The sequence below is a fragment of the Gossypium arboreum genome, chromosome 1 (genome assembly GCF_025698485.1).
Source record: "Gossypium arboreum isolate Shixiya-1 chromosome 1, ASM2569848v2, whole genome shotgun sequence".
In the NCBI taxonomy this organism is placed as follows: Eukaryota; Viridiplantae; Streptophyta; class Magnoliopsida; order Malvales; family Malvaceae; genus Gossypium; species Gossypium arboreum.
Genome location: NC_069070.1, coordinates 122,910,242 through 122,935,712, shown reverse-complemented (window position 1 = coordinate 122,935,712; position 25,471 = coordinate 122,910,242). Strand labels below are relative to the sequence as shown.

General features: G+C 31.8%; 4 protein-coding genes across 8 annotated transcripts in view; 1 reads left to right on the top strand and 3 right to left on the bottom strand.

The window, feature by feature from the left end:
- Positions 1–25,471, bottom strand: part of LOC108483784 (uncharacterized) — an 84,066-nt gene that overhangs the window by 11,297 nt on the left and 47,298 nt on the right. Inside the window, exon 1 of one of the 4 annotated variants that reach the window (XM_017787362.2) lies at positions 21,474–21,484. The exons of the other annotated variants lie outside the window; for them this stretch is intronic. The gene's annotated coding sequence lies outside the window, so the exon portion shown is untranslated. Of the gene's footprint in view, positions 1–21,473; positions 21,485–25,471 lie in introns of those variants that run through there. 4 annotated transcript variants of the gene reach the window in all.
- On the bottom strand, positions 1,896–9,190 carry LOC108482667 (uncharacterized). Its single transcript, XM_017785790.2, has 18 exons — positions 9,065–9,190; positions 8,725–8,898; positions 8,051–8,232; positions 7,846–7,951; positions 7,192–7,268; positions 6,998–7,085; positions 5,926–6,121; positions 5,445–5,571; positions 5,159–5,239; positions 4,925–5,026; positions 4,708–4,803; positions 4,326–4,400; positions 3,652–3,771; positions 3,209–3,334; positions 3,006–3,080; positions 2,561–2,647; positions 2,396–2,482; positions 1,896–2,309 (listed from the first exon to the last, which is right to left on the bottom strand). Exons 1-18 carry the CDS (start codon positions 9,117–9,119, stop codon positions 2,259–2,261), a joined length of 1,905 nt encoding a protein of 634 aa, XP_017641279.1. The 5' UTR covers positions 9,120–9,190; the 3' UTR covers positions 1,896–2,258.
- LOC108481311 (putative leucine-rich repeat receptor-like serine/threonine-protein kinase At2g14440) lies at positions 11,404–18,028 on the bottom strand. Its single transcript, XM_017784463.2, has 9 exons — positions 17,733–18,028; positions 16,348–16,897; positions 15,695–16,158; positions 14,311–14,449; positions 13,327–13,398; positions 13,068–13,136; positions 12,477–12,548; positions 12,184–12,255; positions 11,404–11,632 (listed from the first exon to the last, which is right to left on the bottom strand). Exons 1-9 carry the CDS (start codon positions 17,821–17,823, stop codon positions 11,602–11,604), a joined length of 1,560 nt encoding a protein of 519 aa, XP_017639952.2. The 5' UTR covers positions 17,824–18,028; the 3' UTR covers positions 11,404–11,601.
- On the top strand, positions 21,770–24,320 carry LOC108482067 (uncharacterized). Of its 2 annotated transcripts, none has more exons than XM_017785172.2 (7): positions 21,770–21,935; positions 22,919–22,985; positions 23,084–23,206; positions 23,302–23,385; positions 23,492–23,578; positions 23,665–23,755; positions 24,122–24,320. In XM_017785172.2, the coding sequence occupies exons 1-6, from the start codon at positions 21,868–21,870 to the stop codon at positions 23,749–23,751; spliced, it is 516 nt and encodes a 171-aa protein (XP_017640661.1). In that variant the 5' UTR covers positions 21,770–21,867; the 3' UTR covers positions 23,752–23,755; positions 24,122–24,320. The 2 variants fall into 2 exon arrangements, with proteins under 2 accessions (XP_017640661.1, XP_017640660.1); XM_017785171.2 differs by having other exon boundaries at positions 24,105–24,320.

Here is a 25,471-nt window from a genome sequence, read left to right as displayed (position 1 = left end):
AAAATAATCTAAAAAAGTAATATGAGCGGACTAAGCTCGGGTTTAGGATTTTTAATCTGGGCTTGAATTGGGCAGAATTTTAAGCTCATTTTTGAGTCAGACCTAAGTTTAGGCCCGTGCCCAAAAAACGAGTACAAAATTTTACATTAGCACGCCCCGAACTAAACTTGGCTATGATCAAGTCTAATAATATCTTTATGTTGGTATATCCAAGTCTAAATATATGCTGGACTCTGGAGTATCAGACACGATACCTTTAACAAGAGTGAAAAATATGCTATAACCTAACTATGTAGAATGAGTATATTTGGATATGAGAAGCAAATAGTTTAAGGTTTTACCTGAAGATGAAGAATAATTTCATCAGCTTCACTCCATAACTTAGCCATTTTAAAAGCTTGAATCATTGCAAACATGACAACCTATAGAAATTGACTGTACTATCAACACATTAGAGGCCTTTTCTATCTCTAATAATACATAAACATGACATGAATACACGAAGGTTGTGACCTTTGTGTAGGAAAAATAGAAGATAGAAATGACCTCACACTCTACGGTTCTGACCTTGGACCAACTGTGAATTTATCTCGGTTCCGAAGTTTCGGACCGAATCAGGCTTTCGGAATCCGTTTTTTATTTTAAAAAAGTGAAGAGTTTCAAGGATTTTAACACTTGCATTAAGGTTTAATCATAGATTCTAAGTTTTCCAAGTACCTGCAGATGAAGTACTATGAACTTTGCTGTGATCAAAAGTAATCTTCTCGAGGTACTTAACTGCGAACTGGTGGCCGGGGTCATTGCCGAGACAATCAACATCGTGGAGGCCATTAGAGAAGCCAAGCTTACAACTTCCCACCACAGTTTTCTCAAATTTAGGCATGAAAGTCGGCTTTCTACGTGATCGGTTCAAGGCTCTGTTTCAAGAAATGGCCGATGCACCTTGGTGACACTGGCCACTTAATAGCTTTTGTAATGGAACATGTTCCATTGGTGATGGCAAACCTTTTGCAAATATCTCAAGCACAACAACAGATAGTATTTTGTGAAGAAGATAGTGTATCAAGTGTATATCTTCATGAATTCCATGTCATAGGCTTTTGAATTGCCTCTATGTTGTACAAGGAAGTTAACAGAGTTTGATCTCAGGTCATTGAGATTCAACAGTAATATCGGGTTAGGATCTCTTTCATTATTTTCCTTTATCTATAACTATATAATACAACCTTTTTTAATATAAAAGAGGAATGAATATAATTTTTGGCTTATGAATTTTTCGGTACTTGAGTATTTTTTTGTTGGTCCTCTTTGGTACTAAAATTTGAGAACTAGTTCCGTTTTGGTCCCTAAACTTAGATTTCGTCATGATTTGATGATATGACCAGAGTTTTTGGAACATGACTGGATTGGTCAGTCAGACCAATTGGATCGAAAATCGATCGATATACTGGTCCAAATAAAAGGATTGAACCAATTGAATCGGAAATAACTTGAAACTGGTAAAAATAAAAAATTGAAGCAAAAACCAGTTGTTGAACAGGTTGAACTAGTTTAATATTTTTTTTAAATTTTAATTATTTATTTAATTACAATTGATCTAGTAGTTGAACTGATCAAATTGACCGATTAAATGAGAACCAGTGTCTAATTGATTTAACTACTAATCTGGTTATTAAAACACTATCATCGAACTTTTATATTTTTTAAGTTTAAGGACTAAAATGAATCTAGTTGCAAAGTTTATATATTAAAGTGAATAAAAAAATGTACAAATATAAAACTAAACCTAATTTTCAAATTTCAAGTTTAAGCCGAAAAATAATATTATTTCTATAAAAAAAATGTGTATAATTAAAACACACACAAACTGTAATCAAACGAGCAAACAGTGAAAAAAATGCACATGTCATTCATTCATATCAATAATGTCATTACAAAGCTAAAGACCAATACAAGAAGGTGGTCAATGCCACCAAGCAATATCTTTGTGCACTATGATATATGGTATCATTTAGCAGTACATTTTTCTCAGAATTTGTCTCATACACAAAAAAAAGAAAAAAAGAAAAAAAAAGAAAACAGCAACAACAACAGCAATTCAATGCCATCTACAGTTCCTTTATTCTAACCAAGTAACCACTACAGATGAGCATAACTTCTGCTATCTATGAATAATAATTTTTTGATATAAGATGCAAATAGTTTAAGATTGTACCCGGTAGGGATGAACAATGAACGATAATTTCATTGGCTTCAAATCATAACTTAGCCATTTGATGTTCAAAGCTTGGATCGATGCAAACGACAACCTACAGAATTTTGACAGTAATAAACACATTAGAGGTCTAGGTTGGTTTACTTGAATGCTCCCAATTTATTGAAAATTTGTGCTCACCTTGCCAGTACTTTTACCCGAATGCAGATACTCAACAGCATCCGGAACCGAATGCAAACCTGAAAATCTTTTCGGGTCTATTACAACCTGGTAGAATCGAATTACAGCATGTTAGGAAAGGTTTCCTAGAAGTATATCAAACACAGAACAGGATATATGTATTACCTTAAGCTTTCCTGAAGAGTAAAGATGAAACAGTCTAAGTAGGTGTTCTTTCCATAAATGGCCATACTGTACCAGGACAAAGCCAGACTGAAAAACAAAAGCTATTTTCAATTCAATCAAAGTATCAAACCACAAGATTTGAAATGCCAAAGTGCGAAGATGTATAAACATATACGATAGGATCGAAACCACAAAATTCGCGATAACCGGAAAATGGGAAACATTAGCTCAATGAATTATCCTAAATCTATATGTATTTGGCTACAATATTGTCTTTTTTTTCATATTCTCTGAAGCTAGTCGTTTCTATCTCCAATGATACACAAACACCGCATGGATACACGAATTTTGAGGTTATACCGAAAGTATTTAAGACAAAAATGTCAAACACAAATAGTTTAAGAGAAATGAAGAGTCACATCCGCAAAATTTACAGACTACATACCACATTTTGGCTTTTGGACAAAAGCTTCTCAAGTCTTGGGTAGTTTAATGGCGTCCACCCATTTTTCCCTCTATACTGTAAATAAGAAGTAGAACATCAGAAGCTGTAAATGATGTTAAAAACTAAAAGTTATGGTCAAAGGCAACAAAATAAGAACAGTAACTTCCTTTTAAAATTTTAATCTCATTAGTAATAATAATAACCTGAGAGATTAATCCTATCACAATGAGTCGTCCACGAATAGCCAAAGCATCAAGACACAAATCAAACATGTTCCCACCAACAGATTCATAAACAATGTCGACTCCTTTAGGAAACTCCTTGAGAGCCTGAAAGACTAAAAGTCAGATTGTTCTTTTCATGAAACCAACCAAATGCAGAAATTATGAAAACTGTGGTGGGATCAGTCTCAAGAAGATGGGACATTGTATGGATGATGATAAATGATGGCAGCTGAGATCTTTAGTCATGGAAGAGAGTGTTGAGATTAATCTCAGAAGTTTGGCCATGGATGATGATTAAAAGGATGCAATAGTTTGAGAGTTCCAACTTCCAATCTATGTTTACTCGAATTCGGTTGTGAGTTTCACTGTAGGTGGGTGTCCGAAAAAAAGCAGAACAATTGAAAAGAATTTCAGATACATACCGTTTTGACATCTTCAGCTTTATAGTCTATGACTCGATCAACCCCCAATTCTTTCAAAAGCCTTGCCTTTTCTTTTCCTCCGCACGTCGCAACGACCTTATTTCCTGCAAGCTTTGCAAGCTGCAAATGTCTCTCTTATTAAAAGATGCTATAAAAGCATACAGAAAAGATAAATCCAGGGGGCAAAATCTTGTTGAATCTATGAAACAAACCGTATTATCATGACATATATCTTTGAAGATGTAAAATATGGTCATATAAAATATATAATTTGAAGATGTTTTGGAAAATTAATGAAATATTATAATTCAGTATGAATAAAACTAAGACGAGTATGGAATAAAGCCTATGTTAATAGGATTCAAGATGAGAGTCAGAAACTTGTACGTGTTCAACATAAAACTGCTGAATTTTAAATTTTTTTTTTATATATTTAGAGGATTATATTATGTACCGTATTCGAATATGTGCGAAACATTAAATGAGTACTTCAAGACGCTTAGACTTTAGTAAACAAACGATATGATAAAACACATTCACGTTGTGTTCAAATTAACTTTTGTATTGTAATAATACTTAAAGAGTTATCTGTTTATGTAAATTTTTATATGCTCATAGTTTCTTACATATACAAATTCAACTACTGGAGAATTATCACTGAGTTCAAAACAAACCTGGACTGCAAATTGCCCAGTCCCACCTGCAGCAGCAGTTACAAGGACAACTTGTCCGGATTTCATCTGACCAGCCTATAAGATAAAAAAGGGGATCGGTAGTTAAGTTACTCGAATCTGGAAGTGTGTATTGGAAATGGTATATGTTTAATATGGTTGATTTCTTTTTAAGTCCTTTAATATATTTGGAAAATTTTTAGAGGATCATATTCTTATAACCATGATGTTATATGCACCAAATATGAATGTTTACATACCTTCCGAGTTAAACTTTTCATAATTAGATGACCAAAAAAAATTTACTAATAATTGAAAAATTACTGGTGCAGTTAACCAAAAGTAATCATCTAAAATAAGAAAAAAAATTGCTATAGAAACGTACTTTTTCTAAAGCGACTGATGCTGTTAATCCTGAAGTAAGCAAAGCAACAATTTCTGGATCAGGTCTTGGAATGGGAAGTATGTGCTTTGAAGGAACCTATGTTTAGTTGCAATATCCAATAATTATTTAATAATATAAATATGGTTAAAAGGGAGATTGAAATAGATGATGAAACAAGACCTTTATAAACATAATAAAAATAAAATTGATGTTATACCTTCACAAATTCAGCATAACTTCCAAAACTCATGAGTGCAGCAGGAGTTCCAACTTTCAAATTTCTTACAGAATCTCCAATGGCAGCAATTATTCCCACTGCCTGTAACAGCAAAATTGAACCATAATCATAGGATATCTGCTTAATTGACCATTAAATTAATATTTTAATGCGGATATCCAATCCACTACCATTTCTAATTTTTGACATTTAATTAATATTTTATTTCTTCACCTCAAATCCAGCATCAAATGGAAGAAGGGAACTAATTTCTTCCTTGGTCCCTTGAAAATACCGACCTGCGCTAAAGTTCACCTGTGTGTAACATATTATTCAAAAAGCACACAAATAAGAACAGTGTGTACAATTTATATATCAAATAGACGTACAATTATACAGGATTCTTATACTCGGGAGTAATGAGATCAAAAGGTGAGTGCAGAGAAGAAATTAATTAAAGAAAAGGGTAAAGGGAAAATCAAATGAATCATAAATGAAAAAGCATAATAAAAAAACTTACATCACCTGCGTTTACACCAGCATAAATGACTTTCAGAAGAACTTGGTCTGGTTCAAGAGGAAGCTTCAATGGTGCACTTATTATATGGGTTGAATCACGAAAATGGTGACTCAATGTATGCACAACACTGAAGAGGAAGAGCAGAAAGGTCCAGGTCAGTATCTTTAATAAACCAATAAACAAGCATCCTATATTTATTAAATCTGTTACTTGGGATGAGTACTGATAACGAATATATGTTGGATACGAGTCTACTCAATATTTTTAAAATTTTCATACATTTGAATATCATATTCTCGTACCAATGTTCAATTTTAAAGATCATGTCCTTATTAACCTGATAATAAATTGTTCCCAAAACTTCGAAGCTACGCTTTCAAGACTCTTACATGTTGTCCTAAAACCGTAGCTTTCAGAAGCCATGCAAGAACTGAATCTATGTTTAAGCTGGCGAAGAAATTATGAGATTTTTTTTACTTACAGTTTCTTGAAGTTGTGAGGAAGTTGGAAACCTAAAGGAGCTTGGAACGGGATCATGTCGTTCCTGGAACTTGAGGAAGAACGCACAGTATATTTTGCTTCTTCAGCTGGAGTAGGCCAATACTCCAGTCCTCGGCGGTTTGTAATCCATAGGCAAGAACCAGCTCTGCTTTCATCAGTGATAAGCTCGAAAGCACCTAGAAATATTATGCATACGTGCATAGAGAGTTACCAGAAATTATTAGAAGGGCAAAATCTAGATTTTGATTTCATTATTATACCAATGCTTTATATAAGTATATTATACCTGAACTACAATTATAGTATGAGAAGTTACATTAATAAGATCAGGATATACAAAATTTTCTAAGTTTATTTTGATACAATATTAAGGGTAAAAAATAAGAGTAAGACAGTTTAAATTTATACCAAATAAGTATCTAATAAGAGTTTTAACTATTTTCATTCAAGTTAAGATAAATTTATTTTTAATTTAGTATATTAGTTATGATAATATTGTATTAAAGATGTCCTTTGAGATAGATGGCAAAGAACTTATTATAATTTTATAGTATATAATCTCAAATTGTATCTCATTTGGACTAAATAAAAAGTTTATTTATTATTTCAATAGTAGATTGAATATAAAATTGGCTATCAAATTATATCAATTCATTCATTTAAGTAATTTTTTCCCAAAAGTGATATTAAACTATTAATTTCCTTTCATTCTACTCAAAATACAATGTCAACCAATAAAGATGTGACACATGGCACATTATTACAGGACATCATACATTTTGGGGAAAATGACGAAATTGAAAATTTAAATACTTCTTTTGTCAAAAAAAATTATGTTTCTAAGTGAAAGATGGTATAGTTTAAAAGTCAATTTTGTAGTTAATCCATTTAAAAATAATAAAATATTAATAATTTTAAAGAATAATAATAATAATAATTTATTGAATAATAATTCAAAGTAGATCAAATTGATTAAAATTACAAATTATTTAGCCCGACTCTTAAATAGATTTACTTTGAGGCACTTATTAGCAAAATCCCAAAATATATACCTTTCACCACCATTTCCATTGGCACAAAGCCTCCCATTAGTGAAATCAATTTGGGGTCCATTTTTTCTCCCATCTCTGTTCGAACAAACTACATCAAAGTTCGAAGGCAAATCATATTAAGAGAAACAGTTTTCGGAAGGCTAATGCTAATTATGAACATCCAAAATCTTAAAATTAAATAAAGATTCTTTTACCTCAGGGCAAAGAACATTGACACGTATTCCTTGACGTTTGTAAGGAGTTAGTGATCTAGTAAACATGATAACACCTCCTGGAAAACAAATATTTTAAGCAATTCGTCAAATTTCATAAATGTGTTATACACATAGACCCCTTTCGTTAAGATATTTATTAACACCAACTCATTCTGAATATATGCGTTTTCCCTTTCTCGTACTAATCTCTGCAAATAATCTGATAAATTTATTAGAGCCGAGGATTTAAATAAGACAATAAATAAATTATGAAGGTTTTGTCTTTAGAGTTAGAAAAATTAGTCTTTAAATTAAAGAATAAATTAAAATTTTTATTAAAAATTTCATCTATTTTTATGGTTAAAAATTGATTCATGTACATTAATATAATGTGCGCGTGACACGTCACATAACATTGTCCGATTATTACATCAGCTACATAAATTTTTAATAATACAAGTAGATAATTTTTTTAACAAAGTAGAATAATTTATTCTTTGATTTAACACAAAACTAAACTGTTTAATTTTTAATAGAAAAATAAAATATTGATTCATAAAAAAGTGTTGTTGATAAAACCGAATGAAATTATGCATTTTGACTGAAGATCAATGAATTGAAAACAGTGACACGGAGGCAATAATGAATGCAAACCTTTTGAGGCAGAGTAGACGGGGCCCAAGAACAATGGATAAAGACCAGCAGAGGACCCTACATTAATGATCACCCCTGGCTTTTGCTGAGCTTGCATAGTTTTAATCTGTTAAAAAAAACTCGTAAACAATCAATCCATTGCTGCAAATTAGGACTATTATCAAAGCAAAAACTGCAGAAAAATTAGTCATAGTGGAAGCATTACAGCGAGTCGAGTACAATCAATAACTGCTACAAGGTTGACATTAATGGTGTGCCTCCATGTCTTGGTCCCATCAGTTTGATCATCCTTAAATGGCACTGGATTGCCGATGCCGGCGCTGTTAATACAAATATCCAATCCTCCATATGTAGCCACATGCTTCTCAAATGCCAAAGTTATATCTCCTATTTAAGAAAATAAAAATCAAATGAATATATATTTTTAATTATGTACTGGATAGGAGTACATTGAAGAAAATGATCGAGCAAGTTATAAACAAAGGATCAAATTGGTTTTACTTGGATTAGTATCTATCATTTTCTCAAACACTAAAGCTATACATTTTATTGACGAAAATTGAAATCAAATGAGTATATAATAAAAATGTACCTGATATAAATATAAATAAATATCAAACGCATATGCTTGAATTAGAAATTATAATTTTCTCAAATGTAAATTCCTATTTGCCAATGAATATATGTTTGAATACGAGATATAAGACACTTAAAAGAGAAAAGAATTTATTTGGATTAGTAACACAATCATTTTCTCAAATGCTAAAGTTATTCCCCTATTTGTAAAAATCAAAATCAAGTGAGTGTATGTTAAAATACGTACTTTGAAGAAAATGATCAAGCAAGTAATAAACAAAGAAAACTTCAAATCGAACTTACTTGGATTTGTAACATCACATTTAACAAAAATAGCAGAATGAAACTCTAACTTTTCATGGAATCCGGATTTCTCTTTCTCAACTAAACAAGCAACTTCTTTCCCTTTCTCTTCAGCGAAATCTACGATTGTCACAAATAATCCTTTCCTCGCCAAAGCTAAGCTCAACGCTTTACCTACGTAAAATTCAATAAAATCAATCGAGTTACTTCATTCGATCCGCTTTACAATCGACCACATTGAATCAAGTTTATAGATCCTCCGAAAACAAATATGATACTAAATCTTTTTGTTTCAAAAAATAAAAAAGGAAAAAGAAAGTAAAGATTTCAAAAAATTTACCGATGCCGGAAGCTCCGCCGGTGATCAAAGCTGATAAGCCAGGTTTAAGCTCCATTGTTTCTTTGTAAATCACTATTGTTAAGAGCTATGAAAATGCTTAACTGTTTGACCGCTACGCTTTGATTTTCAAGGTAATGTTAGATTATTTATAGTAAATATAAAATTATTTATTTGGATAGTATATATATATAATTTGAATCAAATTCACTTGTCATTATGTTTTTGTATTTACTGAATATTGGATGGCGCCAAAGGGTGGAGGAGGAATCAAAATGGCATAATTTTATTTTAGTCTCTTTAAAATTTTAAAATTATATAAGTTAATGTAATGGTAAAATTGTATTTTATCGTTTAAGATGATGAAATTTCAATTTAATCCTTTTATACATTTTAATATACTATTTGGTATCTAATTTGAATTTCAATATTCAATTTGATACTAGAAAATTTTATCCCAATTTGATACTTAAATTTAGATTTAATATTCAAAATAGTATCGAGTTTTTTTTTCCATGGACAACTCTAGTAACCCATCAAAAAATACCTTTACATGATACAAATTACGTAATATATACAAATATAGGGCAAACTACAATATTAGTCACCCAACTATGTCCTTTTTCCTTTTTGATCACTCAATGATGAAAAATTACAAAATGGTCATTCAATTATTCAATTTTGTCTTTTTTAGTCATCAACTAACATAAAATTTAAAACACCCAAAATTTCAAGATAAATAAGTTTTCTTTTATTATCTAAGTACATTTTCCGAACTTAAATTTTTTTTATCAAAAATCTCATAAGTTTTAGACATACATTCCGACCTTTGAACAGGTTTAATAAATGATATTAAATATTTAAATCGAAACTCTCATACTATACACTATGATAATCTTGCCACTAAGTCCTTTGAAAAATATGAAACAAGAATCTTAGAAAAGTTAATTACTATCCTTTGGAATTTTTTTTCCTCAGCTTTGGAATTTAAGTTCAACCTCTGGAATAATTTTTTTTTATGTTGGTTCGATCTTCATTTATTTTTGAATTATTTATATTTAATATTCGTTTTCGATATATTCAATTTTAATTATATAAATATACTATTTTTAAAAAAATTATATATATTAAAAAATTAATAGACTCATATGTAACACATGTCTATTTTCAATCAAGGAAATTATAGGTCCAAGATGGAAAATACATTTTTCTCTTTGGAAAAAATGGACAAGTCTCTATTTTTTTGTTGAATATTGACTATTGACTTATTTTTTATTTGTTGTAATTATTTTTCCATATCATGTAACTCTATTTATTCAAAATTATTAAATATATTTGTTTTATAAAATAAATATGAATTTATTATATAATCAAACATATTTTGATTATACAACGTGGATGGTAACTAATATCGATTATACTATGTATTAATTATTGATATGAAATAAACGTGAATTGTCACGTCTGTAAAGTTAGTAAATATTAATTTTTTATTTGGTGTTTTGACTAAAAATACTAATTTAAGGGCTACAAGATATAAAAATTTAAAAAAAAACTAAAATAATTTTTTATAAAATTGAAATGTGTTTTATTTGATCTATTATGTCAAAATAAAATTGTGAGTTCCGTAATTCTTACAATGTTTACACAAGTAGACTTGCTTTATGGTAAACTCCATTCTTTTCTTAATTTCCGTCCACATTACTATTTGATGATAATGAAATTTTATTTAAATTTAATCATAAAATATAAAAGTATTAATTTTATAAAATTTTATTTTCTTGAATAATGAAAATAAAATAATTAGTTTATTTGGGGTTAACTTAAACTCGACTTAACTCAAGTTCAAATAAAAAATTAAAATTTTTCGGACTAGAATTCCACGATCTTAAAAATTAAGATCATCAATTCACTTGAACAAAAAGTTAACGTGGTTACCAATTGAATGGCAAAACACTTCCATTTAAAGGCGAAGTAAAAAAATATTTGTAGTCAAATCAAAATTGAATCATAAAATTTAAAAAGGTCAAAGTGTAGTTTTATCTGGGAGCGAAGATAATGGAGGGCAGATTGGGGTCTTGAACCCCGTCCCCAAGATGGTAAAACTATTTTTATGATCCATTGAAAAATTATAAAATTATAAATTAACCCAAATAATTTATAATTCAATTCTGTCCTTAAATTTTTTTTTTTACCTTAGTCCTTGGTTTTATATTGTATTAACTTATGATTCATCATTTTGAAAGGAAAAATATTAATTTGTTTTCATTTTGAAGGGTTAAAATACAATTTTACTATACATTAGTAAATAATATTAATATTATATAATTTAAGTAACACAATTTCTAGAAATTTTAATATTATATAATTTAATATCTGGTGTAATAAATAATACTAAATATTTGAATATTGTATTAAAACATTTATTATGTAGATACAATATTCCATTGAGCTGGATTTTAATATCATTGCTTGAAAAAAAAAATTACATCATTTGTTTGGTGATGAGACTTTGGTAGCTGTTTTAGATCCATTTTCACTCATTTTGAAAGGTGGTTTCCAGGAGACACCCTGAAAATAGAAAGCACAATCAATGAGACTCAATACTTTGTCATAAGCTTTGGATGAAGTAAATCGGATTGGTTTGAGATTTTCGATTACTCGGATTTAAGTGTGATTATAGAATGAAAATGAATATATGTTCGATATGGGTATTTCTTAGAAGATCTTTAGAGTAGACTGGTTAATCGGGCGGGTTGGGTCAATTTTGATTTTAAGGTTTCAAGTTATTTTGAGTTCAGATCATCTTTTATTTTGGTCATTTTCGAGTTTAAGTCATTTGATTTTAGATTCTATCCATGCGTTGAGTGGTCCGCCCGACCCAATAGGCTTAGCTCAAACTTGGTCAAGGATTTTCATGTCTCGAGCTAGGCCGAAAATAAGCTTAGAATTGATTTCTTTTTTGGAACTTGACCACAACCTAGTCTAGCCAATGGACACTTCTATATGTGTGTTGGATAGTTCAATTGGAAAGGTCTTTGGAGAGTTATATCTCCATGTTCATCTTCAATTATGCGTCAATTATAAATATCGAATATAAAGATGAAGTAAGATTATCGTACTGAAGTTTTAGACCCTGCTTCGTTGCAAGTTGTTCAGGAACTGAACCTTCAAGGTTATTGTTCTGAAGTAACCTGTTAAAATTTCAATAAAATCAATCGTTTATTAAAAAATTATGTAAGAATCAAATAAGATTTTAGTTGAAATTATAAAATCGAATATTATATTATTTTAAGATCAAATCTCACAATATGAGTATTTTTATTGATTTTATATAAAAAAATTTCTATTATTTTTTAACTTAACGATCGAATGAAACATGATATTAATTAGCGGTTTTACATATAATACTTACACTTCACGAAGAGAAGGAAGTTCCCCTAATGATTGAGGGATTTCCCCAGTAAAATTGTTGTTCTCCAAATGCCTTCCGTGGAAAACCATGAACAAAATACATAGATGTCAAATGCAATCAAATCAATTGAGGAAAAAAAAGCTACTCAAATTATGGTTTTAATTTCTCTACCGTATTTAAATTTGAAATTTAATCTCTGTATTTAATTTAGTATAATTTGATATTTCTATTTTTATAAATTTATTAGTCAATTAAAATAGTTAAAATAGTTAATTATTCTAGTTAAAATATTAATGTGGATTTTTTTTCTTCTTGAAAACACCATTTTCCAATCCATCTGTTGACTTGATTTTTCTTTTCTGATCTTGGAAGGTGTGTTTTCGAAAAAAATTCACACTATCATTTTGACCGGAACAATTAACACTATTAACTATTTGGCCCAATTGATAATATTACTAAAATAGAGAGACTAACTTATGTCAAATTAAAATATAAGGACTAAATTAAAATTTTGAGTATAGTGAATAGATTAAAACATAATTTAACCAAATAAGAACATGTAAGAGGGGACATTTTTGTCAAAGAACATACAAAGTTTCAAGCTTAAGCAAAGAATTCATTTCGGGGATCGAACCAGAGAATTTATTTCCCCCTAACCAACTGCAAACAAAAAAATTCAGTTAACGAATTAATGAATATGATACTAATTGACTTACTTGATTTAACCGATTATTTTTCTCAATTAAACAATTTTACTTAAATTTTTTTGTTTTAATTAATTTCCAAAATTTTAAAACCGAACCAAATGAATGCACATCTCTAACATAATGGAAGAAGCTAGTCTACTTACAGATGGTGGAGTGCAGATAAATTGTCTACAGTTAGAGGTAGAGTGCCAGATATCCCAGCATTTGAAAGATCCCTTCATATCATCAAGAAATTAAAAGGAAGTTAGCACATTTTTTTAGATATTATGCTTATTCATACTCAAATACGAGTGTTGAATATAGGTATGTGCCTTCGTGTTTGATATAAGTATGTTCAAAATTTTTGAGATAATATAGTTTTTAGCCTCTGAACTTGATAACCAGGTTCATTTTGGTACCTATGTTATTTTATTCAATTCGGTACATGAACTTGACAACTAGATCTATTTTTGGTCCCTAAACTTATATTCTGTTAAGATTTGATGATATGACTAGTGCTTTTAGAATGAGACTAGATTTTGATCGTTTGGACTGATTGAACCAAGAACCAACCAGTATACTGGTTCAATCAAAGAGGTTGAATTGATTGAATAAAAAACCGTTCAAAAATTAGTATAAAAAAAAGGACAAAAACCAGTAGTTGAATCGATTTAATATTTTTTCTATGAAATTTTAATTAGTTAATTATTATTAGTTTAGTAGTTGAACTGATCAAACTGATTGAATCGAGAACCGATAGTCTGATTGATTCAATCATTGGTTCAGTTATTAAAACACTAGTCCCTCTAGGATTATGTCATATCATTACTTGAAAATTAGGCATAATCTCATAGTGTAATGCCGTCAAACTTTTATATTTTCAAGTTCAATGATCAAAATAAATTTAGTTGTCAAGTTTAGGTACCAATATAGATAAAAAAAATATACAAATACCAAAATATACCTCATTACCAAGTTGAGTAACTAAAAATTAGATATGAATGTTAGAAACATTGCACTCTCAAGAAGAGAACCTAAGTTCGAATCTTCAAGATAATATTATTGAGATGTACAACTACAAACCTCAAACATGAAACGTAAAATAGACATGCATAATATAAAAAAAATGAAAACACGAAATAACTTACAAAGAGATAATTCTAGCAACGGTATCTTTTACGGAACAAGAAACTCCGGTCCATGAGTTTTCTTGGGGCAAGCATGGATCACCTACCCAATCAAGTGGAGGGTTGTCGAGGTTTCTAGCCAGTTCCTCCATTACCGCCACTAGGAAATCCAAAAAAGCATTCATATTATTAAAATTAGTAAAAAATATCACTAAGTTAAAAAAACTCGACTTTTCGTGTTTTAAAATGAATAAAAGAAATATCAGTAAAAATAAAGTATCATGGAAATCTTTGTATTAAGAGTTACAGATTGTATTTTTTGCCATTTACTAAAAAATAGACAAATTAGACATGTATGTTGGATCAATGAGCAAACGGGTCATTCTATTAAAAATTCCATCTATTGCTACTGTTAAAATTGGTCCTTGTATGCTAGAATGAGTAGAATCCACGTGTAACTGTCTAGTTATTCTTTCCATCATACCAGTTTTTAATAGTAGAAATAGATGAAATTTTTAACAGAAAGAACCAATTTGCTCTTTGGTCTAACGTATAAGGACTTAATTGCCTATTTTTAAAATAAGGAACTAAATGTAATCTAACTCCTAATACAAAAAATTCTACGATACTTTTACCAAGAAAAATCAAAATCCAAAACACGACAATGATTAAATTGATCAATTCTTTTTCATATCACTTTAAAATACGTTACGCATTGCATTTTGGATGCTATTAACGTGTTTATGTTAATTGGGTGGATACAATTGATTTTGGGTTGGATCAATTTGGGTATTAAACAATCATTTCGGTTTGGGTTGTTTCAAGTTCCAGTAATTCAAGTTAAAGGCTCAAAATTTCAAGTTGAGGTCATAGGGGTTCAAATCATTTCAAATTCTACTCACTTCATATCTAGATTGTTTTGAGCTCTAGTCTATCTAGGTTTGGGTTAGTTTGAGTTAGAATTGATAGGTTATTTATAGGTAAAAGTATCATAACGACCATTATATTAAGAAGCAGATTGTATTTTGCCTCATTTATTAAAAAAATAAATAAATTAGTTCATGTACTTAGGTCAAAGAGCAATTTGGTCATTTCTATTAAAAAATTCATTTATCTATACTATTAAAAGCAGGCATAATTGATAGAATAACCAGATAATGACACTTGGTGTGTCACGTGTACCTCATGCTAAGGTATAGGTACCAACTCTTAACCGTAGAAATAGATGTAACTTTTAATAGAATCGTTAATTTGCTCTTTGATCTAATAAGAATAATTTGTATTTTTTCAGTAAAAAGCTCCTAAAATAAGTACCTCTGTGATACTCTTACTTTGATAAATTTTTTTGAGAAATAATATCTTTGTATCCATATTCAACTATTAAACGTACGGGAAAAAAAACTACCATCTTTTGCAAGAGTCCTTCTACCAAAAGGCAGAATCTGGTAAACTTCACCGGCATTGATCAACGGCCCGGCAGAACTTTTAGCGTCAGGAGTCAAGGTAATTGTAGTCGGCCCCGACAATGGCCACGCCGCTGAATAAATCGTCACGCCGCCAGTTGAGACATTAAGATTATTGTAAAAAGTCTTCCCATTTACCGCAACACTGAACACTCTCCAAGCATTGGCGCTCGCCGCCCGATTGTCTTGGAAATACAGTGAAACATAGTATCTAGTGCTCTGAAGTGATCCTGACGGCCATTGAATCTCGAGTTTTTTCCCCACACCTCCGGCGATCGCCTTTGAGAACGCTTTCTCCGGTGGCTTGTTCCAAAAATCCGAACTGCTTACAATTGTTTGGGTCGAAACGACTTCATTCTTGTCTGTGAATGGTTGCCATAATCGGTAGTATGGATCATCTGGAAAGCTAGGTTCAAAAGATAACACATTAACCACACGAAAAAAATCTTTTGAAGCTTATAATATTATCTTTCATGTGCTGTACAAAATCAAAGTGTGAAATTAACATGAGGACTTTGTATTCCAAACCGATACCCCGGTCGGTTCTTGGTCCAACCGACCGGTCCTTTCCGACTCCAAAAATACTGATCATTACCTTATGCTATCTTCATTCCCAAACGCACTTCTCGCAACAGCGACCAATGCTTGGGTACGAAAATCAGTAGAATTATACATGGAATCCTCTAACGAGAGCACTTCAATGGCGGATATAAACGGGCTTGAATTCGCCGCCGTTTGATTACTTCTCGCCACGCAAACACTCAACGTCTTCGCATGAGCTCCGATGATAATCTCATAATACGACGACATCCCGTTGGCGTAATCCTCCGTCGTGTTCACCACGCTCCATTTTGTTCCTCCGATGATCTGATCAAACACTGGCGGCTGTTTCCCTCCATCGAAACCTCCGTAAAAATAAATCGTCCTCACCAAGTATTTCCCTCCCCTTATCACTTGGAACGTATAGCAATATTTCCTCGCCGATTTCTGGGGAAAATATCGTAGCGTGGATAGGATCGGCAGCAAATCATTGCTTTCGAGAGTTGTTTTGTTCCCAACGTTTATAAAGCCGTCGTCGGGGATGTAACTGAGGCTGGTGTCGGGTATTGACTGTTTTGTCGACGAGCCACAGCTTACCAACGTGCCTGCATATATCAATGTCGGCCATGCATGCATGCATGTACGGGACAATTAAAAAGGCACACAAATATTTGCATAAATCAAGCTTTCTTACTTGGTCTTGGGTGTTAGTGTCCAACACTAGTATGATTAGACTTTTTTCTAATTAGGGGTAGCAAGGGGTGAAAAAAATATATTTTAGGGGACTAAAATGAATAATAAAATTTTTAGGGTAAAAAATAATTTTATCAAATTTTGACTTGTGATTTCATAAATTTTGAAGTTATTATATAATCAATTTACCATTTTTGGGGCTTTGGCGTCCCTTGGTTAAAATGGTTAAATAGCTCTTTTAGTCCTTTTAAAAAATTATATTTTAGTTTCATTGTTTTAAATATAAATTTTATGCCTTTGCCCCCAAGAAATTTTAATATTATTTCGAACCCTAACACAATTTTGGCTTTGCCCCCAATCCTAAAGAGATTTTGCATCACGAATGAAGCCAAAATTCAGTATTGAGCATCAAAATAAAACTGTTAAAGCTTGGAGAGACCAAAAGTAAAAAGAATTGTGTACAAAGGGCTTAAATTGAAAACTTTATAACTGAAAGGGACTAAAGTTAATATTATACCGCTTTATAACTCCAATCATTGGCTACCCCTTAACTAAGCCTTTTGCTTTGCATGTATTATTAATTTTCGCAACCATTTCTTAAGAAATATCTTAAAATTCAAATATTAACATCCCCAATCTATTTCTCTATTAACAATGGTGCCATTAGTAAAATGTGTTAACATGTACAAACATATGTTATATATGTATGTATGTATGTATGCATGCATGCATGTATGTAATGCTTACCTCTAGGCTGAGAAGGGGACGAATGGGCCAAAAAGGGAATGCTAACCAGCCAAAGTAGGAAGATGGGGAGAGACATATTTGTGAAGGGCATGAAGATTAACCCTTCAAAAAAAGATTTATCTTTTTCTAAGGCATAAAAAAGAAAAGGTGAGGGGGGGTATTTGGATGATTTTGTGTTTTACTTTTTGTTTGTTTGGTGGGAAAGAAAGAGAAAAAGAAAAGGGGGTATGCATGAAGATAGAAAATTTTCAATTTTCAAAAGAATCCATGGTGAAACATGGTTGACCAGGTCAATGTCATCCTCAGTCCACTAATTTTGAAGCAAAATTGTTGTTTTTGCATTTAATCCACCCATTATTAGTAGTTTAATGAGGTTATAAATAGAATAGGTTTATGTTCCCAGAAAAACCGAAATGTAAAATTAAATTGTAAAAATATTTTTTGTTAAAATATACCATAAGTCCTTATACTATTTAAAATTTTGGAATTTAATCTTTGTACTTTTGTTTATAGGAATTTAGTTTTTTATCTTTCATATTTCAATATTTAGGTCAAATTGTTAACACTTTAATTTTTTTATTAAACTATAACGTCATTTTTAATTTCATAACTAACAAGTGAATTTTTATTATTATTTCAAAACATCATACTAACAAATTTAGCAAAAAAATATTTAAAAGTATTAATAGTTGAACCTAAATTTTAAAATCTGAAAAGTAAAGAAGCTAAATTCCTAAAAATAAAAGCATAGGGACTAAATTCTAAAACTTCAAAAGTACAGATACTTATAGTATATTTTAACCTTTTTGCATTTAATGAAATATCAATGTTGTAAAATTGGATTGGTGATTGAACCGATCACATCATCAATTCAACAATAATTAAAAATAAAAAAACTTACTAAAAATCCGTAAATTGATTCAATCGGTTAATCACTAATTTTTTATTTTAATTTTTATTTACTGATTCATAACAATTTGCTCTATAAATTTAAGTAACTGATAAAATCAATTGAACCATTAACTCAATTGATTAGTCTAGTGAAATTAAATTTACATTTACTCAAACCTTATTCCTCCTCCTCCCTTTTTTTTTTTCTTAAGTCTTGTCATTCCAGATTAATTCCACTAAATGTCTCTCAATTATCGTTAAGATTTTAAATTGATCATTAAATTTTAATTGAGTCTTAAAGTATTTTTATTGTGTTAATCATGTCATTCCGTTAACCTAAAGTCAAGTTAGTTATTAAATGTCAATTTAGGTATGAAACAGAACATATTTAAAATATATGAATCAAATCGTAAACATGTATGAACCTATCTCATGGTCAAATTGGATTTGAGTAGATATATACATGTTTACAATTTAATCCATGTATGTCATCCATATTTGAGTTGATGTTTAATGCTAAATCTAATTCCTAGGTTGGAAATACCTTCTGGGTGGAATTGCCACAACATGGGCATTCTTCTTAGCAAGAATTATTGCAGTAGGATAATGGCTAGGAGGATTTGAAAGGCATTATGGCATTAAGATTTCCAAGGTTTAGTTAAGGATTAGCTCAGGACCCCACTACTCGTCGTATTTGGTTTGGTATTGCTACCGCGCATGACTTCGAGAGTCATGATGATATTATGAGAACGTCTTTATCGAATATTTTTGCTTCTCACCGGGCAATTAGCAATAATTTTACGTGGACTTCCGAATCTGTTCATGTAGCTTGGCGGGAAATTTTGAGGCATGGGTACAGGATCCTTTACATGTAAGGCCGATTGCTCATGCAATTTGGGATCCTCATTTTGGTCAACCGGTGGAAGCTTTTACTAGAGGGCGCTCTGGTCCATGAATATCGCTTACTCGGTGTTTATCGGTGGTGGTATACAATCGGGTTACGTACTAATGAAGATCTTTATCTGGAGCCCTTTTTCTATTATTTCTTTCGTTCTATCCTTAATAGCGGGTTGGTTACACCTACAACCGAAATGGAAACCGAAGCGTTTCGTGGTTCAAAACGCCGAATCTCGCCTCAATCATCATTTTCGGGACTATTCGAGTAAGTTCCTTGGGTTGGACAGGGCACTTAGTCCATGTCACTATTCCCGGATCCCGGGGAATATGTTCGATGGAATAATTTCTTAGATGTATTACCGCATCCCCAAGGGTAGGCCCATTTTTTCAAGTTAGTGGAATCTTTATGCTCAAAACCTCGATTCAAGTAGTCATTTATTTGGTACCTCCCAAGGATCGAGAGCGCCATTCTAACCCTTCTCGGGGATTCCATCCACAAACGCAAAGTTTATGGTTGGTGATATTGCACACCATCATTTAGCTATTGCAATTCTTTTCCTAATAGCGGGTCACATGTATAGAACTAACTTCGAATTGGTCACAGATAAAAGATATTTTAGAAGCACATATTCCTCCGGAGGACGATTGGGCGGGGGCATAAGGGTCTTTATGACACAATCAATAATTCGATTCATTTTCAATTAGGCCTTGCTCTAGCTTCTTTAGGGGTTATTACGTCCTTGGTAGCTCAACACATGTACTCTTTACCGCTTATGCGTTCATAGCACAAGACTTTACTACTTAAGCTGCGTTATATACCCATCACCAATACATCGCAGATTCATCATGACAGAGCTTTTGCCCACGGAGCTATATTTTTATTAGAGATTACAATCCGGAACAAAATGAGGATAATGTATTGGCAAGAATGTTAGACCATAAAGAAGCTATCATATCCCATTTAAGTTGGGCCACCTCTTTCGGGATTCCATACTTTGGGACTTTATGTCCATAATGATGTCATGCTTGCTTTTGGGACTCGGAGAAACAAATCTTAATCGAACCCATATTTTCCCAATGGATCCAATCTGCTCATGGTAAAACTTCATACGGGTTCGATGTGCTTTTATCTTCAACGAATGGCCCAAACATTCAATGCGGGTCGAAGCATATGGTTGCTGGTGGTTAAATGTCGTTAATGAAAATAGTAATTCACTATTCTTAACAATAGGTCCCGGAGACTTCTTGGTTCATCATGCTATTGCTCTAGGTTTACATACAACTACATTGATCTTAGTAAAGGCGCTTTAGATGCGCGGTTCCAAGTTAATGCTGGATAAAAAGGATTTGGTTATAGTTTTCCTTGCGATGGTCCAGGTAGGGGGTACTTGTGATATTTCGACGTGGGACGATTTTATTTGGCGGTTTTCGGATATTAAATACCATTGGATGGGTTACTTTTTATTGGCATTGAAACACATCACATTATGGCGGTGGTAATGTCTCACGGTTTAATGAATCTTCCACTTATTTGATGGGATGGTTAAGAGATTATCTATGGTTAAACTCTTCACAACTTATCAATGGGTATAACCCATTTGGTATGAATAGTTTATCGATCGGGCGTGGATGTTCTTATTTGGACATCTTGTTTGGGCTACCGGATTTATGTTCTTAATTTCTTGGCGTGGATATTGGCAAGAATTGATTGAAACTTTAGCAAGGGCTCATGAACGCACACCTTTATCTAATTTGATTCGATGGAGAGATAAACCAGTGGCTCTTTCTATTGTGCGAGCAAGATTGGTTGGATTAGCCCACTTTTCTCAGAGGTTATATATTTACTTATGCGGCTTTCTTGATTGCCTCTACATCGGGAAAATTTGGTTAATTCCTTATGTTATGCGCTGTATCTGCGGTAATATCATCTCTTTCGATGGAGAAGGGGGTATGCCCCCCTCTATTTCTACATCTAGGATCCGACTTGTATCATTGATAATAATAGGAACTGAACCATTATGGCAAAGAAAAGTTTGATTCATTGGGAGAAGAAGAGGCAAAAATTGGAAAAAAAATATCATTTGATTCGTCGATCCTCAAAAAAAGAAATAAGCAAAGTTCCGTATGATATTGATACTTTAAGGATTCAATTAAAACGTTTTGAAGGTTTTGGATCAATTTAGAGTTTGAATAATAGTTTGAGGTCGTATAATGTTATTAACGTTTCCTTTCTTTTTCCAATAAAACGCACCGTATTGGTCTTATAATGTAGCTTTGACGATGAAGCTAAAACCCTAGCTTCCATATCCAAGCTTCTCTAGTTGCCAAGTGTTTTTGCAGAGCAGAAATGAAGGTCTTTGAAATCAATGGCAACACTCTCTCGCTTGCCCTCTTCGCTGATGTCACCAATTCCAAGTACTTTCTCCCTTTCTCTATCTCAATGCCTTTATTTTGTGGTTTAATGAAAGATTTATGCACTAGTTTCCAAATTCTTCTTTTTTTTAAAAAAAAAAACACGGTTTTAAATATTGCTAAACTCTCGAATTTTGTTAATAATTGAATGAAATCATGAATTATTTGATCTGTTTTAGCCAATATGAGATATTTTTGGGTTTCAATTTCTTATTTCCATTGGCCTGTTTAGAGTATTTGGGAATTTTCTCACTCCATGAAGCTCTTTGTAATGGGAATTTTTAGAGAATACTGTTTATATTTATATATATTAACATTGAGTGATTGATAATGGTGTAATTGAGTGGAATTGAGCTAAAACTATAAGAAAGCTCGAGCTCATTTTGAAATTTGAGCTTTGAAGCTTGTCTAATCGAGCTTCGTTTTTAAATTTCGAGCTTAATTCGAGATAAAATATTCGAGTTTTTTTTATATGCTAGCATTGGATGATTGATAACAGTGTAACTGAATCTAGCCAAGCTAAAACCTTAAGAAACTCGAGCTCATTTCAAAATTTGACGTTAGAATCTCGGCTTCAGTTCAATTAGAGATAAATATCAAGCCACTTGAGCTCGCTCGAGCAGGTTTGCTTACCTAGGAAAAGATGAGCTTGATTCCCTAGCTCGACTTCAAGCTCGATTATTTATACTCAAGTTTGAATTTGAGTTGAAAATTCTCAATACTAGTTGAAAAAGAAAACATATATAATAACAATAATAAAAGCTTAACTCTAAGAAGTATCAGAATACTTGAATTTGGTTAGACTCAACAATGACTGAGCCGAGTTCAAGTTCTTTTGAGAAGACACGTGAATAGTTTGCAAGCAGAGTTGTCTCGTTTATGCCTCCCCCCCCCCCCCAAGTAATTAACTTTGACCAATTTGATGCAAAATGCCTTGAGACTTCGTTTATAAACTGAGTTCCTAAATTTTGTTTGTGATCTTGCAGGGAACTCCTAGGCTCTATGCAAGCCGGAACACTTGATCCTGAAGTTGCGTTTCTTAATGCATCACTTGTATGAATCCCGAGTTTATAGTTTCTGTCTACTTACAGATACATATATGCATATTCATATAGTTTCTCTGATTTCATGTGTATGGATGATCGACACAGATTCCAGATGTTTTTCCAGTTCTAGCAGCAGCTCATAAGACACTTATTTCCAAGTCACGTGAGTCGTTGACTACACGAACACTCCATTCCGAACTTGTTTACAATTACTCTGGGTCTAAGCATGTAATCTTCTTGAACCATTTCTGACTCTGTAGTTCATTACCTGATTTTCTGTTATTTCAATATTTAACAACTGAGAAAACGATGATTGTTTCCAGATCACCGAATCCCTGAAACGTTGTGGTATTTCTGAAAGTTCAAGTTATGTCCTTGCCGCTCGATTTAACGCTTCTCCCGATGAGGTAATACTACATCGTATGCATCTTTTGTGTTGAGCTATTCACTGAGTTTCTTTTCGTAGATATATCCCATCGGTTCCATGTTAACGATTGACTAAAATTCTCATAGATGAAAGCTGTGGAGAAGCTTATCAATGGAAAAGAGATCGATTTAGATGAGTTTGAAGGAAGAGCAGACCAAGCTCAGATACAAAAGGTTTGCGACATCGATCTCAATGTTTCATTGCTCTCCTCACATTTATCTTTCTGATGGTTGGTTTATCATTTTCGGGTTTTCTTCAGCACTACAAAATATCCGGCCCAGAGCTAGGCATATCCACTCTTGCAGATGCAATAACATGTCGAATTGCTGCTCGAGATGCTTTATGAGATGGTGAGTTCCCATAATGTTTTGTTGTTTTTTCGTTTGGAATATGCATCTCCCCTGTGTCATTTCACCAGGGAGATAAGTGTTCTATGATTACAACCAGAGGCGTAGCCAGAAGGGACACCTCCCGGTGGCCAAATGGTAGAATTGCAATATAAGGCTCTCTAATAAGTAAAACATTAACTTTAAGCATTTTAAGCCTTTAGTAAATAGAAAATTTTAACTTTTGGCCCCTCTAAAAAATAAATAATTTAATTTAAGTATTTTTAGCATAATAATTTTAACTTTGCCCCTCCCTCCCCAAAAAAAAATTATAGTTTTATTTTGGACCCCTGAACAAAATTCCTGGCTTCAGTCCTGATTACAATGCAGATTTCAGAAGGCATTGCTTCTTAGACAAAAATGGAGCAGAGAGCAAAGAAATGTAAATGCCAAGGTATTTATTGTTAAAACTGTTCTTATTAGTTAGAATATGATAAAGGCTTGGAGAATGATACTTGGAAATTATGGTAATGTAATTCAATGTATTCTAAAATTCAAACTTATGTTATTCCGATTTTTTTTCTTTAAATATTTATGCTCGTATTCATGTTCAATAAATATTTAGATATTAGTATGGTATGATCCTTCGAATATATAAAAGAATTTAGGGGAAAAGACCTGCATTAGATACATATTTGTACTTGATACCATCAAATCCACGTAGTATAGTAGAAAGGGTTAATTGCATCAAATATCTCCTAGCTATTGTTCAAGGGTGTAATCGAGCGAAGCCCCGAATAGTGGCAAGCTCATGCTCGACTTGAACATCAATTCCTAGCCCTGAGCTTGGCTCGAGATAATCAAGCTACTCAAGCTCGAACTCAATTAAGATCGTTCATATTCAAGCTCGAGTGTGTTCATAATTAACCTCTTTCTATATAATAAGAATAAAAAAGTCATAATAAAAAAAATATATTAAAATGAAGAGCTCAGATGATGCTAGCTCGAGTTTAGCTTCATAATTATTGAATTGAATTTGAATTTTTTTTTTTTTTGAAACTCGAATAACTCGGAGCATCAATGTCTTTTTAAATTTTAAAACATTCTAATTGTGTGTTCAAAGTATTAGTATTTATCAATTATGTCATTTTGCCTGTCTAGTCATTAATTTAGGAGCTAAATGTTGGTTATGTATGTGTACCTATACCATGGAGGACTTGACTATGGCAAAGACGGTGTCGATAAATTAGTAGTAGTGTTATTTTTTTAACGCGTCAAATTCAAATTATCTATACAAAAGTTCACATTAGTTGTCGATAAATTAGTAGTAGTGTTATTTTTTTAACGCGTCAAATTCAAATTATCTATACCAAAGTTCACATTAGTTTTCAATTAGATTTACGTATTTTAAATGTGTTTTATGTTAAATTTGAGTTAGAATTGAGTGTCTAAGAATTTAATTGTTACGTTACTAATGTTTTGAGGACTAAGGACCAAGGATGCTCTCATGCCATCTTTGAGTCTGATTGTTGTGATGTTATTGTCATCTTTTATTCCCAAATTTCTTTATCGAAAAAATTGAAATTTTTTTAAGGTTGATACTAATTTAGAATTTGAGTCATAAGTTAAAGGACATTGATGTAATTAATCCTATTTTAGAGTTAAAAAAAGGAAAGAGTAAATTGTTACTAAATTATTAGTAAATTTATATTTTAGAGTTTCAAAAAGTTTTTCCAAAAT

Excerpts from the sequence above, each read along its gene's own strand:
- LOC108481311 (XM_017784463.2), bottom strand. The coding sequence starts at position 17,823 with ATGCCCTTCACAAATATGTCTCTCCCCATCTTCCTACTTTGGCTGGTT. Across the intron at positions 16,159-16,347 it reads GGGAATGAAGATAGCATAAG|CTTTCCAGATGATCCATACT; the intron begins GTAATGATCAGT and ends TTTTGAACCTAG. Across the intron at positions 13,399-14,310 it reads GTTGCTAGAATTATCTCTTT|GGATCTTTCAAATGCTGGGA; the intron begins GTAAGTTATTTC and ends GATGATATGAAG.
- LOC108482067 (XM_017785172.2), top strand. The coding sequence starts at position 21,868 with ATGAAGGTCTTTGAAATCAATGGCAACACTCTCTCGCTTGCCCTCTTC. Across the intron at positions 23,207-23,301 it reads ATTACTCTGGGTCTAAGCAT|ATCACCGAATCCCTGAAACG; the intron begins GTAATCTTCTTG and ends GATTGTTTCCAG. Across the intron at positions 23,386-23,491 it reads TTAACGCTTCTCCCGATGAG|ATGAAAGCTGTGGAGAAGCT; the intron begins GTAATACTACAT and ends AAATTCTCATAG.
- LOC108482667 (XM_017785790.2), bottom strand. The coding sequence starts at position 9,119 with ATGGAGCTTAAACCTGGCTTATCAGCTTTGATCACCGGCGGAGCTTCC. Across the intron at positions 7,269-7,845 it reads CGTCTACTCTGCCTCAAAAG|GAGGTGTTATCATGTTTACT; the intron begins GTTTGCATTCAT and ends TTTGTTTTCCAG. Across the intron at positions 4,804-4,924 it reads GTTATGCTGAATTTGTGAAG|GTTCCTTCAAAGCACATACT; the intron begins GTATAACATCAA and ends AACTAAACATAG.